This window comes from Mytilus californianus, unplaced genomic scaffold (assembly GCF_021869535.1).
Source record: "Mytilus californianus isolate M0D057914Y unplaced genomic scaffold, xbMytCali1.0.p SCAF_18, whole genome shotgun sequence".
NCBI lineage: Eukaryota > Metazoa > Mollusca > Bivalvia > Mytilida > Mytilidae > Mytilus > Mytilus californianus.
In genome coordinates, this window is record NW_026262666.1 from 2,817,686 (window position 1) to 2,838,623 (window position 20,938).

General features: G+C 32.9%; 1 protein-coding gene across 27 annotated transcripts in view; it reads left to right on the top strand.

Annotated features, from left to right (window-relative positions):
- LOC127726562 (ralBP1-associated Eps domain-containing protein 1-like) overlaps window positions 1-20,938 on the top strand; it is a 70,151-nt gene that overhangs the window by 41,445 nt on the left and 7,768 nt on the right. For 25 of the 27 annotated variants that reach the window (XR_007993576.1, XR_007993572.1, XR_007993574.1 and 22 more), the window contains exons 12-18: window positions 2,004-2,117; window positions 6,791-6,928; window positions 10,401-10,447; window positions 15,692-15,889; window positions 18,506-18,539; window positions 19,034-19,071; window positions 20,387-20,466. Coding sequence is in view for 6 of the 27 variants with exons in the window: in XM_052233953.1 (XP_052089913.1) it covers window positions 2,004-2,117; window positions 6,791-6,928; window positions 10,401-10,447; window positions 15,692-15,889; window positions 18,506-18,539; window positions 19,034-19,071; window positions 20,387-20,466 (649 nt within the window). In the remaining 21 variants the exon portion in view is untranslated. The remainder of the gene's footprint in view (window positions 1-2,003; window positions 2,118-6,790; window positions 6,929-10,400; window positions 10,448-15,691; window positions 15,890-18,505; window positions 18,540-19,033; window positions 19,072-20,386; window positions 20,467-20,938) is intronic. The other 2 variants (XM_052233958.1, XM_052233959.1) reach the window with 1 other exon arrangement.

Sequence of the window (20,938 nt, forward strand, 5' to 3'; positions counted from 1 at the left end):
AATAAAATAAGTAACAAACATATAAAAACTTTTTTTTGTATGTTAAACATGGAAGCCCTCTGCTTACAAAAATCAGCATCATCTTGAAAATAATTTAAATTTCAAATTTAATTTCATCACAACAAAACTTTGAGATATTAAAACTGAGTAAAAATGATTTTTTTTTTTTTTACATTTTAAACATGCTTAAATTATCTAGCATGTAATAATGTTGAATTGTTTGCATTTAGCATGACCATTATTGATTGACTTTTTATTTTCAAATATTTGAGATACAGTAAGTCTGAGATAAGTTTAATAGTATATACAACAGATTCTCTTGAATATTTTAATCAAGAATTTTAATCGTAACTCGTGACAAAAATTAATAACAAGATTTTCAAACCATACCATTTTCTCATGTGGTACTGCATAGAATAATTTGAATGTGAATCAAAAGGTGAATCTGTTGTATGTAGATATATTAGTGACATATAAATACAGATATACATTTATTTGTCTCTGTATAATTCTTTGTCATAGTATAAAGAACTAGAATATCTTGCATTGTATTTGCATTAAAATATTCTCTATTCGGAATTTATACAAACATTGATAGATTGTTGTAAACCTTACTTGTATTTGCATTAAAAATAATGTAATGTAAACTGGTAAGTCACAACTGTTTGCAATCCAATTGCTGTGGATACAGTGCAAGTTATTTATAGTACAGGCTTTTCTGATAGTATGGGGTTTGAAGGCACTCCGGGAAAATATTTACGAGTGGTGAATCTCAAGTTTAATGCACATTTAACCCATATCCTTTCTCTCTTTACAAATACTGTGGATTCAGTTTTATTATTGGGGTACCAGTTATTCTGGATTTAAATGTTCATTGAATTATAACTTTCTAATAGGCTTTAACCCATATCATCCGCTCTTTGTATAAACCGTGGATTCAGTATTATTATTGGGGTACCAGTTATCCTGGATTTAAATGTGCAACGAGTTATAACTTTTTAATAGGCTTTAACCCATATCCTTTCTCTCTTTGTATAAACTGTGGATTCAGTATTATTATTGGGGTACCAGTTATCCTGGATTTAAATGTTCAACGAGTTATAACTTTTTAATAGGCTTTAACCCATATCCTTTCTCTCTTTGTATAAACTGTGGATTCAGTATTATTATTGGGGTACCAGTTATCCTGGATTTAAATGTTCAACGAGTTATAACTTTTTAATAGGCTTTAACCTATATCCTTTCTCTCTTTGTATAAACTGTGGATTCAGTATTATTATTGGGGTACCAGTTATCCTGGATTTAAATGTTCAACGAGTTATAACTTTTTAATAGGCTTAAACCCATATCCTTTCACTCTTTGTATAAACTGTGGATTCAGTTTTATTATTGGGGTACCAGTTATCCTGGATTTAAATGTTCAACAAGTTTTAACTTTTTAATAGGCTTTAACCCATATCCTTTCGCTCTTTGTATAAACTGTGGATTCACTTTTATTATTGGGGTACCAGTTATCCTGGATTTAAATGTTCAACGAGTTATAACTTTTTAATAGGCTTTAACCCATATCCTTTCGTTCTTTGTATAAACTGTGGATTCACTTTTATTATTGGGGTACCAGTTATCCTGGATTTAAATGTTCAACGAGTTATAACTTTTTAATAGGCTTTAACCCATATCCTTTCACTCTTTGTATAAACTGTGGATTCAGTTTTATTATTGGGGTACCAGTTATCCTAGATTTAAATGTTCAACGAGTTATAACTTTTTAATAGGCTGTAATGCAATTTTTTCTCAAGCCAGGAAAATTCGATATCCACGAAAATTAAATCAATCCACAATATATAGTAAATAATTATTTTAAGAATAATTAGGTCAAAAATAACGACCATAACTCACTACTTCACTTTGCAGAGTGGAGTGCCTTTCAATCTGCTATACAACTTTTCCTAGAATAGTCAAATAGTAATGGCTGTTTGCATCAATGTTGCTTATGTTTACAGAGCCTGCACCTTTAGTAGACACCTCAATACCTGTACAGTCCTCGCCTAGTCCTCCAGCATCTGTTGAAACCAGAAATCTAGGTCCTTCTCCCATACCAAATAGACCAGCACCAGGTATACAGCAGTGTGTGTGGTTATCTCCCATGATTGATTTTTACTAATTACATTTGTATCTCCCCTTATAAATTGTCACAAGTGATGTCAATTGAAGGAAATGGTTACTGCCAGTCTCCCATTTTTAAACATCTTCGGAAAGTTGAAAATAAAAATTATGCCCTTATTTTGTTTTTTGTAATCCCAATGATCAAATTGTCTTGTTCTCTCTTTCAATTGTTTGTTTATTTGTTTTTTCCTTCATTTGTCTGCCTATCCCTGTTAGTTTTGTAAATTTTTATTTTGAAGTATCAGATCTAAGGAACTACTAGTGATAGACAAATGAATGATGTTATATAGTAGACACATCTTTGATAATAAGGTCTTTACAAAATATTGGTTATTTGATTTTTTTTTAAAGAATCATTTATTTCGGTTAATATATATGTTAGAGTCCAAATCTAGACAGATGAAATAGATAAAAGGGAACAGACATGCTTAAAAGTTTTGTAATGACCTCATTTTTTACTCTTTTTGTCATATTCACTGATAATTAATACAGATTTTCATTTAAATTAATGTTTTTTAACATTACTGAGTATGGCATAAATGAATTTGGAATGATGGTAGTAAAACAAATATTCAAAAGCATGCATATTTTTTTTAGTCAATTTTTTTAGCTTAAAGATTTTTGGAGACTGGCTGTTTCTTATGACCTCATATTATCTTTAATAAAAAATTTATCATTAACAATCACCAGAATTTAGTAACACATTATATATATATATATTTATGACCTTGCATTATAAGAAGCATTGCAGATGCACAGTTTCTTTCTGCTCATTTTTGTCGAAAAAGCAAGACATAGCGATCCTACATTCCGTCGGCGGTGTCGTCGTAGTCGGCGGCGGCGTCCACAAATATTCACTCTGTGGTTAAAGTTTTTGAAATTTTAATAACTTTCTTAAACTATCCTGGATTTCTACCAAACTTGGACAGAAGCTTGTTTATGATCATAAGATAGTATCCAGAATTATATTTTGTAAAAAAAAAAATCCAGTTTTTCCGTATTTTACTTATAAATGGACTTAGTTTTTCTGCCAGGAAACATTACATTCACTCTGTGGTTAAAGTTTTTAAAATTTTAATAACTTTCTTAAACTATCCTGGATTTGTACCAAACTTGGACAGAAGCTTGTTTATGATCATAAGATAGTATCCAGAATTAAATTTTGTAAAAAAAAAATCCTGTTTTTCCGTATTTTACTTATAAATGGACTTAGTTTTTCTGCCAGTTAACATGACATTCACTCTGTGGTTAAAGTTTTTAAAATTTTAATAACTTTCTTAAACTATCCTGGATTTCTACCAAACTTGGACAGAAGCAGGTTTATGATCATAAGATAGTATCCAGAAGTAAATTTGTAAAAAACAAAATTCCATTTTTTCCGTATTTAACTTATAAATGGACTTAGTTTTTCTGCCAGTTAACATTACATTCACTCTGTGGTTAAAGTTTTTAAAATTTTAATAACTTTCTTAAACTATCCTGGATTTGTACCAAACTTGGTTAGAAGCTTGTTTATGATCAAAAGCTAGTATCTTGAAGGAAATTTTTTAAAATTTTGAACCTGTTTATCATTATTTATACGACCGCAAAAAAATTTTTGTGGTCGTATATTGGTATGACGTTGGCGTCGTCGTCGTTGTCGTCGTCGTCGTCGTCTGGCGTCGTCCGAAGACACATTGGTTTTCGCACTCTAACTTTAGTTTAAGTGAATGGATCTCTATGAAATTTTACCACAAGGTTCAATACCACAAAAGGAAGGTTGGGATTGATTTTGATGGTTATGGTACCAACAGTAAAGGAATTAGGGGCCAAAAATAAGCATTTTTGTAACTTCCAGACATAACTTGTGTGTTAGTGTATGGATCTCTTTGACATTGTACCACAAGGTTCCATATCACAAAAGGAATGCTGGGATTGATTTTGGGGGTAATTGCCTCAAAATGTTAGGAATTAGGGGCCAAAAAAGGGGCAAAAAACAAGCATTTTTCTAGTTTCATGACAATAACTTGTGTGTAAGTGTATGGATCTTTCTGAAATTGTACTACAAGGTTCCATATCACAAAGGGAAAGCTGGGTTTGAGTTTGGGGGTAATTGCCCTAAACGTTTAGGAATTTGGGGCCAAAAAGGGACCAAAAAACACATTTTTCTAGTTTCCAGACAATAACTTGTGTTCAGGTGTATGGATCTCTCTGAAATTGTACTGCAAGGTACCATACCACAAAGGGAAGGTGAGGATTAAGTTTGGGGGTGATGAATCATAAGGGGGTTCAAAAAATTTGGGGGGGGATTTTTTTTTTTTTCCTTTTTTTTTTCTTTTAAAATTTTCCATTTTAAGTTGGTTGTTTCTGATTTATATTTAAAAGCAAATAATAATGATATGGTAGGAGATACACACCAAACAGGATGTGTAAATTATTATATAATAAGTATTGTGCAATAGCAAGAAATTTTCAATTGCACAGTATTGTACAATAGCAAGAAATCTTCAATTGCACAGTATTGCGCAATAGCAAGAAATCTTCAATTGCACAGTATTGCGCAATAGCAAGAAATATCCAATAGCACAATATTGCGCAATAGCAAGAAATTGTCAATTGTACAGTATTGCGCAATAGCAAGAAATATTTAATTGCACAGTATTGTGCAAAAGAAGATACTTCGTATAAATTGCTTATTTCTTGACCAATTTCAATGGGGTTTTATTCTTGAATTCTTGGGGTTCTTTAATATGCTGAATCTAACCGTGTATTTAGTTTTTGGATTTTGGGCCCCTTTTTAAATTGGTCCACATTGAGGCCCAAAGGGTCCAAAATTAAACTTTGTTTGATTTCATCAAAAATTGAATTATTTGGGTTCTTTGATATGCCGAATCTAACCGTGTATTTAGATTCTTAATTTTTGGTTCCGTTTTCAAATTGGTCTACATTAAGGTCCAAAGGGTCCAAAATAAAACTTAGTTTGATTTTAAGCAAAAATTGAATATATGGGGTTCTTTGATATGCTGAATCTAACCATGTATTTAGATTTTTGAATTTTTGGCCCCGTTATCAACTTTGTCCACATTGAGGTCAAAAAGGTCCAAAATTAAACTTTGTTTGATTTCATCAAAAATTGAATTCTTGGGGTTCTTTGATATGCTGAATCTAACCATGTATTTAGATTTTGGATATTAGACCATAATAGGTGAATGTCCAATTCAAAATTTTTAAGTTCTTAGACCACATTCATTCTGTGTCAGAAACCTATGCTGTGTCAAATATTTAATCACAATCCAAATGCAAAGCTGTATCAAGCTTGAATGTTGTGTCCATACTTGCCCCAACTGTTCAGGGTTCGACCTCTGCGGTCGTATCAAGCTGCGCCCTGCGGAGCATTTTATTTACTTATAAATGGACTTAGTTTTTCTTCCAGTTAACATTACATACAGTCTGCAGTTAAAGATTTAAAACATTTATTAGATTCATAAACTATCCTGGATTTTTACCAAATTGGGACAGAAGCTTCTTACAATCAAAAGATTGTATCGAAAGTAATATTGTTATTATTTTTTTTCCTCATTTTTGTTGAGCCTGCGATTAACAGCAAAAGTAGGCGAGACACTGGGTTCCGCAGAACCCTTACGAATTTTTTATATCACATGATTTACGACCCTGTTATACAATATCTATTGAATCTACACCGTAATATTTCAAAGTAATCTACCTACAATTACCAGCATTCATGTTAAGTGATGTTTGCCTGAATCATCCCGTGTTTTTATATAACTTCAGCATTTATGGAGCCTGTCAGAAAATTTACATAAAATTAATTTGAAAAAGGCACACATCATAAAAGAACATTGAAATATGAAAGTAGAGGAAACTTCATTAAGTCGGAAATGAAATCAGCAGTCATATACAAAATTGTCATTGCTGCATTGGCATTTTCAGAATCTAAAAGAATCATGGGAATATTATCAAAAGCGTACACCAAATTGTTTTGATTTGTTAACAGATTTCAACCAAATTGATATTCAATAATGGTATACCCTTATTTTGGTGTAGAAATCGTTAAATTACCCATAGTCTTTAAATTCTGAAATGGTGAATTAGATATGTGCATGTTTATGGAGCATGATCTGGAGATATGTTGTATATGTAACTAGGAAATGGTTAATTCCTGATGTTTTATATATACATGTATATACATGTACTGTCAAATTTAGTTTTGTATCATTGGATGCCAGTTTTATGGATTAATTGTAAAGTAAAAAAATATCAGTTAACTTCTAAATTATCAATCAATTAGTAAAGTGTATTGCATTATATATCAGTTTAAAACCAAAAAAAAACATAATGAAATTGATGAATTTTGATGGAATCGTAAAATCTGGCTTCAAGAGAAAAACTCCTGTTATATGTATAAATATAAGCATGCTTGTATATTTGTTGATATAAAGTTCTCATCTCAGTCTTTTTTACACACAGTTTACAAACATTAAGCTGAAAATGTGAAACCACTATGTAACTAATGAAAACAATTTTTTCTTAATATCCTTTTACTAAGTCTTAAACTAGTAAAATATGTGACAAGCTGTAAAATCCACTATACAGTATGCTTATCATGTGGCAATGTTGTTTTAAGTTCCAGGAACCGTAACTGGGTTATTAATTCCAGTTCAAGCCTCTAGTCAAGCTGATGGTATGGGACCGGAAGAACCCCCTGCCCCACCACCAAGACCCCCACAGCAACATGGTCGTAGTCTTTCTGTTGATCTCCAAGGTAGGTTCAAGTCATAGTTTATTTTTAAGACTCTCCCACAAAATTCTGACAACACCTAGATCTTCCCAGACATCCGCTAAAAATAGAAGATCAAAAAAGAACAACCATCAACAAAACAGTAAATAAAAATCTGAGCACCACAATCAATGATGTGTTTTCCAATGAATTGCCACCAATTCTCATGGTAGCATGTTCCCCTTGAGTTCCTAAGGGTATGGTTATGATTTTTGGTTGTCAAAGCACCATGACTCACACCTCATCTTTTTCACACATCCCATGAGGCATAATATTTCTCTGATCAAAGTAAACAAGCATGCAGCATTTAAGTGTAAGAGCAAAGATTGGTGAGCTTATAGTTAATCTTTCTCCATGTAGGGTGACATGTCTTCCTAGATGCTGTGAGCTAGCTTGTCAAAGATATTCCTCAGCATTCCAGTGAAGAACAATGATGGATTCATATTCATACACACATTATCATGTCCTGTCCGTAGTTAGTTCAATTATCAATTTTTAACATTACAGGCTCCCTAATGGTTTTAAAGACATGTATTTAAAAATTTATAAATAATCAAGTTTTGTGAAATGTTTTATTTTACATGATGTAGTGGTAAAAAAAATTTTAATTTTAAAATACTGTTGAACCTTGTGTTGAATTCGGTTGTGCGGAATTGATTGTTTAATTGAGGCATTTTGTCAGTCCTGGTAACTGACTGCCACGAAATACTGTAAATTCAGAAATGATGGAAAGGTTTTTAAAAATGTGAATATGCAAATGGGTGAGTATCACAATAATAAGTACTCGCATTCTGTTATCTGATGCATAGACTGGTTTGCAGATTTTCCTGAAATCCCAAAAATTAATCTTGCATTTTTGTCCTTTTTAGCTCACCTGACCTGAAAGGTCAAGTGAGCTTTTCTCATCACTTTGCGTCCGTCGTCCGTCGTCCTGCGTCCGTCGTCCTGCGTCCGTCGTCCGTCGTCCGTAAACTTTTACAAAAATCTTCTCCTCTGAAACTACTGGGCCAAATTTAACCAAACTTGGCCACAATCATCATTGGGGTATCTAGTTTTAAAAATGTGTGGCGTGACCCGGTCAACCAACCAAGATGGCCGCCACGGCTAAAAATAGAACATAGGGGTAAAATGCAGTTTTTAGCTTATAACTCAAAAACCAAAGCATTAAGAGCAAATCTGACATGGGGTAAAATTGTTCATCAGGTCAAGATCTATCTGCCCTGAAATTTTCAGATGAATCAGACAACCCGTTATTGGGTTGCTGCCCCTGAATTGGTAATTTTAAGGAAATTTTGCTGTTTTTGGTTATTATCTTGAATATTATTATAGATAGAGATAAACTGTAAACAGCAATAATGTTCAGCAAAGTAAGATTTACAAATAAGTCAATATAACCGAAATGGTCAGTTGACCCCTTTAGGAGTAATTGCCCTTTATAGTCAATTTTTAACCATTTTTCGTAAATCTTATACAAAAATCTTCTCCTCTAAAACAACTGGGCCAAATTAAACCAAACTTGGCCACAATCATCATTGGGGTATCTAGTTTAAAAAATGTGTGGCGTGACCCGGCCAACCAACCAAGATGGCCGCCACAGCTAAAAATAAAACATAGGGGTAAAATGCAGTTTTTGGCTTATAACTCAAAAACCAAAGCATTTAGAGCAAATCTGACATGAAGTAAAATTGTTTATCAGGTCAAGATCTATCTGCCCTGAAATATTCAGATGAATCAAACAACCTGTTGTTGGGTTGCTGCCCCTGAATTGGTAATTTTAAGGAAATTTTGCTGTTTTTGGTTATTATCTTGAATATTATTATAGATAGAGATAAACTGTAAACAGCAATAATGTTCAGCAAAGTAAGATTAACAAATAAGTCAACATGACTGAAATGGTCAGTTGACCCCTTTAGGAGTTATTGCCCTTTATAGTCAATTTTTAACAATTTTTCGTAAATCTTAGTAATCTTTTACAAAAATCTTCTCCTCTGAAACTCCGTGGCCAAATTAATTCAAACTTGGCCACAATCATCATTTGGTTATCTAGTTTTAAAAATGTGTGGCGTGACCTGGTCAACCAACCAAGATGGCCGCCACGGCTAAAAATAGAACATAGGGGTAAAATTCAGTTTTTGGCTTTTAACTCAAAAACCAAAGCATTTAAAGCAATTCTGACATGAAGTAAAATTGATTATCAGGTCAAAATCTATCTGCCCTGAAATTTTCAGATGAATCGGACAACCCGTTATTGGGTTGCTGCCCCTGAATTGGTAATTTTAAGGAAATTTTGCTGTTTTTGGTTATTATCTTGAATATTATTATAGATAGAGATAAACTGTAAACAGTAATAATGTTCAGCAAAGTAAGATTTACAAATAAGTCAATATCACCGAAATTGTCAGTTGACCCCTTTAGGAGTAATTGCCCTTTATAGTCAATTTTTAACCATTTTTCGTAAATCTTAGTAATCTTTTACAAAAATCTTCTCTTCTGAAACTACTGGGCCAAATTTAACCAAACTTGGCCACAATCATCATTGGGGTATCTAGTTTTAAAAATGTGTGGCGTGACCTGGTCAACCAACCAAGATGGCCGCCACGGCTAAAAATAGAACATAGGGGTAAAATTCAGTTTTTGGCTTTTAACTCAAAAACCAAATCATTTAAAGCAAATCTGACATGAAGTAAAATTGTTTATCAGGTCAAGATCTATCTGCCCTGAAATTTTCAGATGAATCGGACAACCCGTTGTTGGGTTGCTGCCCCTGAATTGGTAATTTTAAGGTGATTTTGCTGTTTTTGGTTATTATCTTGAATATTATTATAGATAGAGATAAACTGTAGAAAACAATAAATGTCGGCAAAGTAAGATCTACAAATAAGTCAACATGACCGAAATTGTCAGTTGACCCCTTTAGGAGTTATTGCCCTTTATAGTCAATTTTTAACCATTTTTTCGTAAATCTTAGTAATCTTTTACAAAAATCTTCTCCTCTGAAACTACTGGGCCAAGTTAATTATAGATAGAGATAATTGTAAGCAGGAAAAATGTTCAGTAAATTAAGATGTACAAACACATCACCATCACCAAAACACAATTTTGTCATGAATCCATCTGCGTCCTTTGTTTAATATTCACATAGACCAAGGTGAGCGACACAGGCTCTTTAGAGCCTCTAGTTTTCAAAAATCACAATAATATATTTGCGCAATAATTTCTTAATTTACAGTAGCCAATAGTGCTGAAAGTGGCATTAAACACCAATCAATAAATCAAAACCTTGGTTTAATCAAGAATATTTTGTAATCCCTTGAAGAAAACGCACATAGATTAATTCTGATGTGTTAATTTCGAAGAACAAGAAAAATTTTAAAGTTTGAAATACTGATTCATAAACTGAAATATAATTGCCTTAATGATTATTATATATGTTAGAAATGCCATTATTTGTTTGTAGGTCTTTCACAGCCACCAGCTGTTCCTCCCCGTGCTTCTCCTAAAGACGTAAGTCAAAACACTAATTTTCACAACAGAAAACTTTTTAAAAAGCTTGCTTTAGATGTTCATGCTCTGGAACCTTGTCAATAATTGTATTTTGTTATATCTTCAAAATTCTTCATAGATATAAGAAGATGTGGTATGAGTGCCAATGAGACAACTCTCCATTCAAGTCGCAATTTGTAAAAGTAAACCATTGTAGGTCAAAGTACGGCCTTCAACACAGAGCCTTGGCTCACACCGAACAGCAAGCTTTTCAGGGTCCCAAAAATGACTAGTGTAAAACCATTCAAACAGGAAAACCAACTGTCTAATCTGTATAAAAAACAAGAAAAGAGAAACGCTTATGAACCACATCTACAAACGACAACCACTGAACATTAGGTTCGTGTATATTGTCCTTGTAAGAATTTGGTGCTGACATATTTCATTTCTAAATGTTCCCGTTTTTTGCGCCTTGATTACCGTGGATTCATGATTATTTGTGGGATACCAATTTTTGTGTGGATTTCGTGGGTACACATGGTACACATGATACAGGGGAAATTTTATTTTCAACAAATTACAAATTTTCTATAGGCTTTTAGGCAGACTTTTGTAAAACCATGAAATCAAATATCCACAAAAATGCAAGTTTTTTTCAAATCACAAAAATTGGAACCCACAAAAATAAATGAATCCACAGTAAGTCATTGCTCCAACTCTTTTCTCCCTCTTATAATTACTAAGGCATCATATTTTTCTCCATTCAAGAAGTTGTCACCACTTTTTTCAGTAACTGTGAATCCTATCTAAATGATATTTGCATTAAGTAATTACTGAATTTCGTACTTTTTAATATGACTGTCTTAGTAGGGACTTTAACTGTCAGATTTAAGGCACAATTTTATATGTCACGAGCCAAATCAAGTATGCTTGGATCAAATATCTACAAACTTTACACTGTTGTTTGGATTGGTGTTCTTCAGACCTATTTAACTAGCTTCTGATAAGAAGCCTTCTTAATGTTCCATTTTCTTCAGGTATCAAAGCAATATGCACAAGATGGCCGTACCATGTGCTCTTGGCACAGATGCTTTTTTTTATACGGCTGTTTAAGGGACGTATTATGGTATACCGTTGTCCATCTGTTCGTCTGTCTATCAGTCTGTCCGCATGTCCGTCTGTCTGTCATCAACATGTTGGACAATAACTCAATAACGCTGTAACTAATTTGCATGAAACTTTGGTGAATTGTTAATATCTATAGACGTGAGCTCCCTTTTAATTTTTATAAATTTTAGATTTTACGTTTCCCAGTTATGGGGTGTTATTCATTAAAAAAAGGGGGATTTTCCAGTTTTCGGACAATAACTCAAAAACGCTTTCACCAATTTGCAACAAACTTTGGTTAATTGTTTATATCTATTGACGTAAGCTCCCTTTCGATTATTATAAATTTTAGATTTTATGTTTCCGAGTTATGGGATTTTATTCATAAAAAAGTGGCGATTTTCCAGTTTTCGGACAATAACTCAAAAGTGCTTTGAGCAGTTTTCATGAAACTTTAATGACTGGTTTATTATACGATCGCAAAAATTGAAAATTTTTTGGTCGTATATTGGTATGACGTTGGCGTCATCGTCGTCTTCGTCTGGCGTCGTCCGGCGTCGTCCGAAGACACATTGGTTTTCGCACTCTAACTTTAGTTTAAGTGAATGGATCTCCATGAAATTTGACCAAAAGGTTCAATACCACAAAAGGAAGGTTGGGATTGATTTTGGGGGTTATGGTACCAACAGTTAAGGAATTAGGGGCCAAAAAGGGGCCAAAAATAAGCATTTTTGTAACTTCCAGACAATAACTTGTGTGTAAGTGTATGGATCTCTCTGACATTGTACCACAAGGTTCCATATCACAAAGGGAAGGCTGTAATTGATTTTGGGGGTAATTGCCTGAAAATTTTAGGAATTAGGGGCCAAAAAAGGGGCAAAAAAGAAGCATTTTTCTAGTTTCATGACAATAACTTGTGTGTAAGTGTTTGGATATTTCTGAAATTGTACTACAAGGTTCCATATCACAAAGGGAAAGCTGGGTTTGAGTTTGGGGGTAATTGCCCGAAACGTTTAGGAATTGGGGGCCAAAAAGGGGCCAAAAATAAGCATTTTTCTAGTTTCCAGACAATAACTTGTGTTCAAGTGTATGGATCTCTCTGAAATTGTACTGCAAGGTACCATACCACAAAGGGAAGGCTGGGATTGAGTTTGGGGGTGATGAATCATAAGGGGGTTCAAAAAATTTGGGGGGGGGGGATTTTTTTTTTTTCTTTTTTTCCTTTTTTTTTTCTTTTAAAATTTTCCATTTTAAGTTGGTTATTTCTGATTAATATTTAAAAGCAAATAATAATGATATGGTAGGAGATACACACCAAACAGGATGTGTAAATTATTATATAATAAGTATTGTGCAATAGCAAGAAATTTTCAATTGCACAGTATTGCACAATTGCAAGAAATCTTCAATTGCACAGTATTGCGCAATAGCAAGAAATCTTCAATTGCACAGTATTGCGCAATAGCAAGAAATATCCAATAGCACAATATTGCACAATAGCAAGAAATTGTCAATTGTACAGTATTGCACAATAGCAAGAAATATTCAATTGCACAGTATTGTGCAAAAGAAGATACTTCGTATAAATTACTTATTCCTTGATCAATTTCAATGGGTTAATTCTTGAATTCTTGGGGTTCTTTAATATGCTGAATCTAACCGTGTATTAAGTTTTTGGATTTTGGGCCCCGTTTTTAAATTGGTCCACATTGAGGTCCAAAGGGTCCAAAATTTAACTTTGTTTGATTTCATCAAAAATTGAATTATTGGGGTTCTTTGATATGCCGAATCTAACCGTGTATTTAGATTCTTAATTTTTGGTTCCGTTTTCAAATTGGTCTACATTAAGGTCAAAAGGGTCCAAAATTAAACTTAGTTTGATTTTAACAAAAAATGAATTTTTAGGGTTCTTTGATATGCTGAATCTAAACATGTATTTAGATTTTTGATAATGGGCCCAGTTTTCAAGTTGGTCCAAATCGGGGTCCAAAATTAAACTTTGTTTGATTTCAACAAAAATTGAATATATGGGGTTCTTTGATATGCTGAATCTAACCATGTATTTAGATTTTTGATTTTTGGGCCCCGTTATCAACTTTGTCCACATTGAGGTCAAAAGGGTCCAAAATTAAACTTTGTTTGATTTCATCAAAAATTGAATTCTTGGGGTTCTTTGATATGCTGAATCTAACCATGTATTTAGATTTTTTATTTGTGGACCCGCTATCAAATTGGTTCATATTGAGGTCAAAAGGGTCCAAAATTAAACTTTGTATGATTTCATCAAAAATTGAATTATTGGGGTTCTTTGATATGCCAAATCTAACCGTGTATTTAGATTTTTAATTTTGGGTACCGTTTTTAAATTGGTCTACATTAAGGTCCAAAGGGTCCAAAATTAAACTTAGTTTGATTTTAACAAAAATTGAATTCTTGGGGTTCTTTGATATGCTGAATCTAAACATGTGTTTAGATTTTTGATTATGAGCCCAGTTTTCAAGTTTGTCCAAGTTGGGGTCCAAAATTAAACTTTGTTTGATTTCAACAAAAATTGAATATATGGGGTTCTTTGATATGCTGAATCTAAACATGTATTTAGATTTTAGATTTTTGGCCCAGTTTTCAAGTTGGTCCAAATTGGGGTCCAAAATTAAACTTTGTTTGATTTCAACAAAAATTGAATATATGGGGTTCTTTGATATGCTGAATCTTACCACGTATTTAGATTTTTTATTTGTGGGCCCGCTATCAAATTGGTTCATATTGAGGTCAAAAGGGTCCAAAATTAAACTTTGTTTGATTTCATCAAAAATTTAATTATTGGGGTTCTTTGATATGCCAAATCTAACCGTGTATTTAGATTTTTAATTTTGGGTCCCGTTTTTTAAATTGGTCTACATTAAGGTCCAAAGGGTCCAAAATTAAACTTAGTTTGATTTTAACAAAAATTGAATTTTTGGGGTTCTTTGATATGCTGAATCTAAACATGTGTTTAGATTTTTGATTATGGGACCAGTTTTCAAGTTTGTCCAAGTTGGGGTCCAAAATTAAACTTTGTTTGATTTCAACAAAAATTAAATATATGGGGTTCTTTGATATGCTGAATCTAAACATGTATTTAGATTTTAGATTTTTGGCCCAGTTTTCAAGTTGGTCCAAATTGGGGTCCAAAATTAAACTTTGTTTGATTTCAACAAAAATTGAATATATGGGGTTCTTTGATATGCTGAATCTTACCATGTATTTAGATTTTTTATTTTGTGGGCCCGCTATCAAATTGGTTCATATTGAGGTCAAAAGGGTCCAAAATTAAACTTTGTTTGATTTCATCAAAAATTGAATTATTGGGGTTCTTTGATATGCCAAATCTAACCATGTTTTTAGATTTTTAATTTTGGGTCCCTTTTTTAAATTGGTCTACATTAAGGTCCAAAGGGTCCAAAATTAAACTTAGTTTGATTTTAACAAAAATTGAATTCTTGGGGTACTTTGATATGCTGAATCTAAACATGTGTTTAGATTTTTGATTATGGGACCAGTTTTCAAGTTTGTCCAAGTTGGGGTCCAAAATTAAACTTTGTTTGATTTCAACAAAAATTGAATATATGGGGTTCTTTGATATGCTGAATCTAACCATGTATTTTGATTTTGGACATTGGACCATAATAGGTAAATTAAAAAAATTGAAGTTCTTAGACCACATTCTTTCTGTGTCAGAAACCTATGCTGTGTCAAATATTTAATCACAATCCAAATTCAGAGCTGTATCAAGCTTGAATGTTGTGTCCATACTTGCCCCAACTGTTCAGGGTTCGACCTCTGCGGTCGTATCAAGCTGCGCCCAGCGAAGCATTTTATATCTATTAAAATAACCTCCCTTTAGTTTTTTGATATGACATTGAGAAGTTATTGAACTTTATTCTTTGAAAAAGTGACGGGCGTATCATGCGCTCATGGCACAGCTGTTTTATTAATTAAGGTGTCATTCATAATTGTCAACCATATTCAGACATTGGGAGAGTGGATGATGCATACTATTGGGTGGGGGAGGGGTTGTTGTTGAAAAGTGTGGTTTTAGCACAAAAGGGAAAATGTTTGACAATTATTTATGATCCTTAAAAAAAGTTTTTCTTTGAAATGATTCCTATTTCATTTTAGAGTCCAGCTGTCAAAAGAGGAAATATGACTTTTAGTGCAATAGGTTCAGAAAAAATAAATAAATTCAATAAATTTGAGCCAATTCCTTCACAAGAGGCTCTCAACACCATGGTTCCTGCTGAGGTAAATAATCGTTTGTCTCAAAGTGATGGACTAGATAAACATAGGAGAGCTTACTCATTAGATTATAATAATTTGGTAAGTTTATTTTAACACAGGAGAGCTTACTCATTACAATTAATAGTATGACGAGATAAGCACACCTTTTCTTTTCTTCAAACAATTCTCATTAATTCAATAGACCATCAAAGATTTGAAAATGCAGCCACAATTCAATGTGATGGGTTTAACTTTGTTTTACAGCAGAGGTGAGAACAGGTCTGGTAACAGTCTATCTGTCTGAAACACATAGGAGATATATAGTTTGTGTCATCTACAACTCCAACAGTTTTCTCTCTACAATATTCAAACTATGCATAGTGAACAATCAAATATTGAAGATATGCCATTGAATTGTTTAATGTTAGATTTTCCATGTGCAGAACATGATAATATGAGATTTTATTTGATGGAAGAAATTAAGTGGCAATAAAATCTTTGCTCAGGAAGTTTCTAATGCTAGTATTTCTTAATTTTAAACAATATATCTTTGATTTCTTTTTTTATGCCTCGCTGTAGCGGAGGGGGCATTAAGTTTTACCCTTGTCCGTCTGTACGTCCAAAAGTTGGTTTCCGTTCTCTAACTTCAGTTTGCCTCAACCAATTTTTATGAAACTTATACACAATGCTTATTGCCAGATCAAGTTTGAATTTTGGTACCGTCACTTTAACCGTTCTAGAGTTATGCCCCTTTACAAATGGAAAAATTGCTGAATTTTCCGATTCCGTTCTCTAACTTTAGTTTGCCTCAACCAATTGTTTTGAAACTAATACACAATGCTTACTTCCACAAAATACAGATCAAGTTTGAATTTTGGTGGTGTCACTTTTACTGTTCTAGAGTTATGCCCCTTTACAAATGGAAAAAATTGTTGAATTTTTCGTTTCCGTTCTCTTTCTTAAGTTTGCCTCAACCAAATGTTATGAAACTTATACACAATACTTATTACCACAAAACTCAGATCAAGTACAAATTTGGGTAGCATCACTTTTACCGTTCTTCAGTTATGTCCCTTTATAACTTTATATGATATGCAAGCGGGGGCATCATCGGTGTCCCATGGACACATTCCCCATTTATTTTTGTCGAGCCTTCTACTTTTGTCGAAAAAGCGAGACATAGCGATCCTACATTCCGTCGGCGTCGTTGTCGTCGGCGGCGTCCACAAATATTCACTCTGTGGTTAAAGTTTTTAAAATTTTAATAACTTTCTTAAACTATCCTGGATTTCTACCAAACTTGGACAGAAGCTTGTTTATGATCATAAGATAATATTCAAAAGTAAATTGTGTAAAAAAAAAATTCCATTTTTTCCGTATTTTACTTATAAATGGACTTAGTTTTTCTCCCAAGAAACATTACATTCACTCTGTGGTTAAAGTTTTTGAAATTTTAATAACTTTCTTAAACTATCCTGGATTTCTACCAAACTTGGAAAGAAGCTTGTTTATGATCAAAAGATAGTATCCAGAAGTAAATTTTGTATAAAAAAAAATTCCATTTTTTCCGTATTTTACTTATAAATGGACTTAGTTTTTCTGCCATGAAACATTACATTCACTCTGTGGTTAAAGTTTTTGAAATTTTAATAACTTTCTTAAACTATCCTGGATTTCTACCAAACTTGAAAAGAAGCTTGTTTATGATCAAAAGATAGTATCCAGAAGAAAATTTTGTAAAAAAGTAAAAAAAAAATTCCATTTTTTCAGTATTTTACTTATAAATGGACTTATTTTTTCTTCCAGTTAACATTACATACAGTCTGCACTTGGGGTTTTTAAAACATTTATTAGATTCATAAACTATCCTGGATTTTTACCAAACTTGGACAGAAGCTACTTACAATCAAAAGATAGTATAGAGAGGAATATTTTTATTAATTTTTTTCCTCATTTTTGTTGAGGCTGCGATTAACAGCAAAAGTAGGCGAGACACTGGGTTCCGCGGAACCCTTACGAATTTTTTATCTATATATAAGAAATTTCTTAACTTATATTTGTTAGTTTTTAACCAACAGATATCTAATACTACTTGCTTCGCATCACGGTGCAGAGCTATTAGTTTCAGTTGATATACACGCCATCTTGAAATAATTACTTATCACATATAGAGTCTGATTGGTTGCTTTATGATGTGGCTGAGATACAGCAACAGCTATTGGCTTAAATGAGATAAAGAATTACTTTTCTCGTCTCAGGATAATAAATCAAATGCTGGAAAATTAACTATGTGTATTTCAGTTCCGATCAACTGTCATCAATTCATGTTCGTTTTATTATGCATATATTGCACATTAAAATTCAAATATCAATTATTAATACGTGTTTATTTGCTTTGTTAATCTGCAATATGCACGATTTGTTTTGCTAAACAATGTTCCTATACAATGTTTACAAAAATGCATTATCTGTATTTTATAACTTCTGCCAATCTAGGCACACCTCCAGAGTCGTGTCTATTTGTAAATGTTTTAATTTTCAACAAGTAAAGTGAACAAATTAATATTCCATGTCTAATACATCCATTTTATATCAATCAATACCTTAAAATACTAAATCAACAACCACATGCACACATATGACCATAAAGTAGGATAGAGCTAAGTAGTCCGCAGCTTTTTAGAAAGTTCAAACTTGTTGATTTTTTAATTTCAGGGACCAAGCAAAAGTGTAGGTGCTGAAGCTGGAGGTACGTCTTCAATAGTTTAGCTCACATGGACATCGGACATTTTGTTCAGCGCATGAGAAAAAAAAATTATCTAGTTTGTCATGTGATAGCATGCTTGCCTCATGTAAGGGAGGTTTTGGTTTCATCTACAGTTGTGTCAAAATTTAAGACTTAAATCAATATTGTTTGCTTCTATGCTCACCTCAGAGCATTAAGAATTTAAAGAACAAAGATTAGTTGTGGACAATAATGTGTCTTCATGTTAACTGCTTTCTTATCAGCTAGCAAATTAAAAAGAAAAGTCAGTGTGTCTTTTCAAAGTGGAAAATTTTACTTTTTTGTCAGGAAATTTGTTTTTAGAGGAAGTTTTCCAGTTTAGTTTTTTTGTGGGGGACCACTATTATCTGAAAAATTATGGGTTATTTTTATGATTTTCACAATCAGTTGTAACATGCTGTTGTTTGATTAAAAGCCTCATTTCATGATAAACAGATTTCGGATTATTTTACTTACAGATGCTAGTCTAGTGATACCTGGGTCCTCAGATACACAGGTAAGCCTGTCTGTTGTCAAGAATACTGCAAGTGGAGTATTCGCTAATTTTGTGATTAAGAAAAAAGTGGCAAAAATATGCCATCACATAATTTTAATCTTTCAGTTATACAATATTTAGGACCCAAAAAAAAAAGAGAAAATAAAACCTTGTGTGGGGTATAAGTCTGTGATACATCAGTGTGACATAAAAAAAATGTGAAAATAAAACCTTGTGTAGGGTATAAGTCCGTGATACATAAGTGTGACACAAAAAATTGTGACATTTAGAACCAGTCTGAATAATTATTACACCAGGGTTTTCTATATCACAAACTAGTGAAATCATTTACTAAATTTTATCATCGGTACAAGGACATCATTTGTAAATATAAATCAACATGCAGGCATCTTTAAATACGTTCAGGTATTTCACATCCAACCTTTTATGGTAATATTCTATACAAAGCACAAAAATTTAAATATTCACCTCAAAAGCTAACCAAATCTTTAAACAGTCTTATTCAAAAGGGATATAGTTATGATACTGTTGTCAGGTCATTAAAGATGGCACATTTTGGTTTTAATATTGATTCACTCATAGGGTCTTTGCATTGGAAATAAACACATTTATTCTAAAACCAGTTGTTGGCATGAAACGGGTTATGTTCTTCTCATATATTTTATGATACTAAACCCCTAACGGGACGGGTTTGTGCTTGATTTTCATATGATGAAGACATAATCTTTCAATCAGTTTAATTGAGGTCTGGAGCTGGCATGTCAGTAACTGCTAGTAGTCCTTTGTTAATTTATGTATCATTGTCATTTTGCTTAGTTTCTTTTGTTACCTATTCTGACTTTTAAACTGAGTTTTTCTGTGCTTATTGCTGTGTGTTTGTTTATTCTACATTGGCTAGAGGTATAGGGGGAGGGTTGAGATCTCAAAAAACATGTTTAACACCGCCACATTTTTGCGCCTGTCCCAAGTCAGGAGCCTCTGGCCTTTGTTAGTCTTGTATGTTTTTTTTTTTTTTTAATTTTAGTTCATTTATATGTTTTGGAGTTTAGTGTGATGTCCATTTTCATTGAACTAGTACACATGTTTGTTTAGGGGCCAGCTGAAGCCCACTTCCGGGTGCGGGATTTTCTCGCTGTGTTGAAAACCCATTGGTGGCCTTCAGCTGTTTTCTGCTCTTTGGTCGGGTTGTTGTCTCTTTGACACGTTCCCCGTTTCCATTCTCAATTTTATTTACAATAGACAAGTCCATATACCATATGTTAATACTTGATATGACCAACTGTGACTTGATTTGTTTTATTTTATATATTTACAGGCGATATCACCGACGGTGACTTGGGATGTACCTGAAGATCAGGAAGAAGGTGCTGGGGAAAAACAAAAATTACCCTATCGGTAAACACTTTTAAAGACACTTATACATATACTGTGAATTCATTTATTTTCGTTTGTACCAAAACAAAGGATATTGGGTATCCATCCATGAAACAAAATCAGTACATGCACAGCCAAAAAACACAAAAAGCAAAGAAACAGTGATTTTATTGCTGTTCTTCATCTCTAAATCACAGTGAGCAAAAAAACTCTCACTTCACTGCAAGTTTAAGATGGCCCCTCGAACCAGCATGAGCAGAATTCTTTGCCAAAATAATTTGGATAAACATTGTAAGAAGTAACACCACCAAATCAGCCCGGTCAGAAAAGAACATACTGGAAAGTTGAAAGCCATTTGTTGACCGGAAGTTGTTTACATTGTTCTCTTTTGGTTGATGATGATGGATTGGTGTTTAACATCCAGTGGCAAATATTACATGCATATCAGGACGAGAATATGCTAATTAGACATGAATATTATTCCTGATTTGCT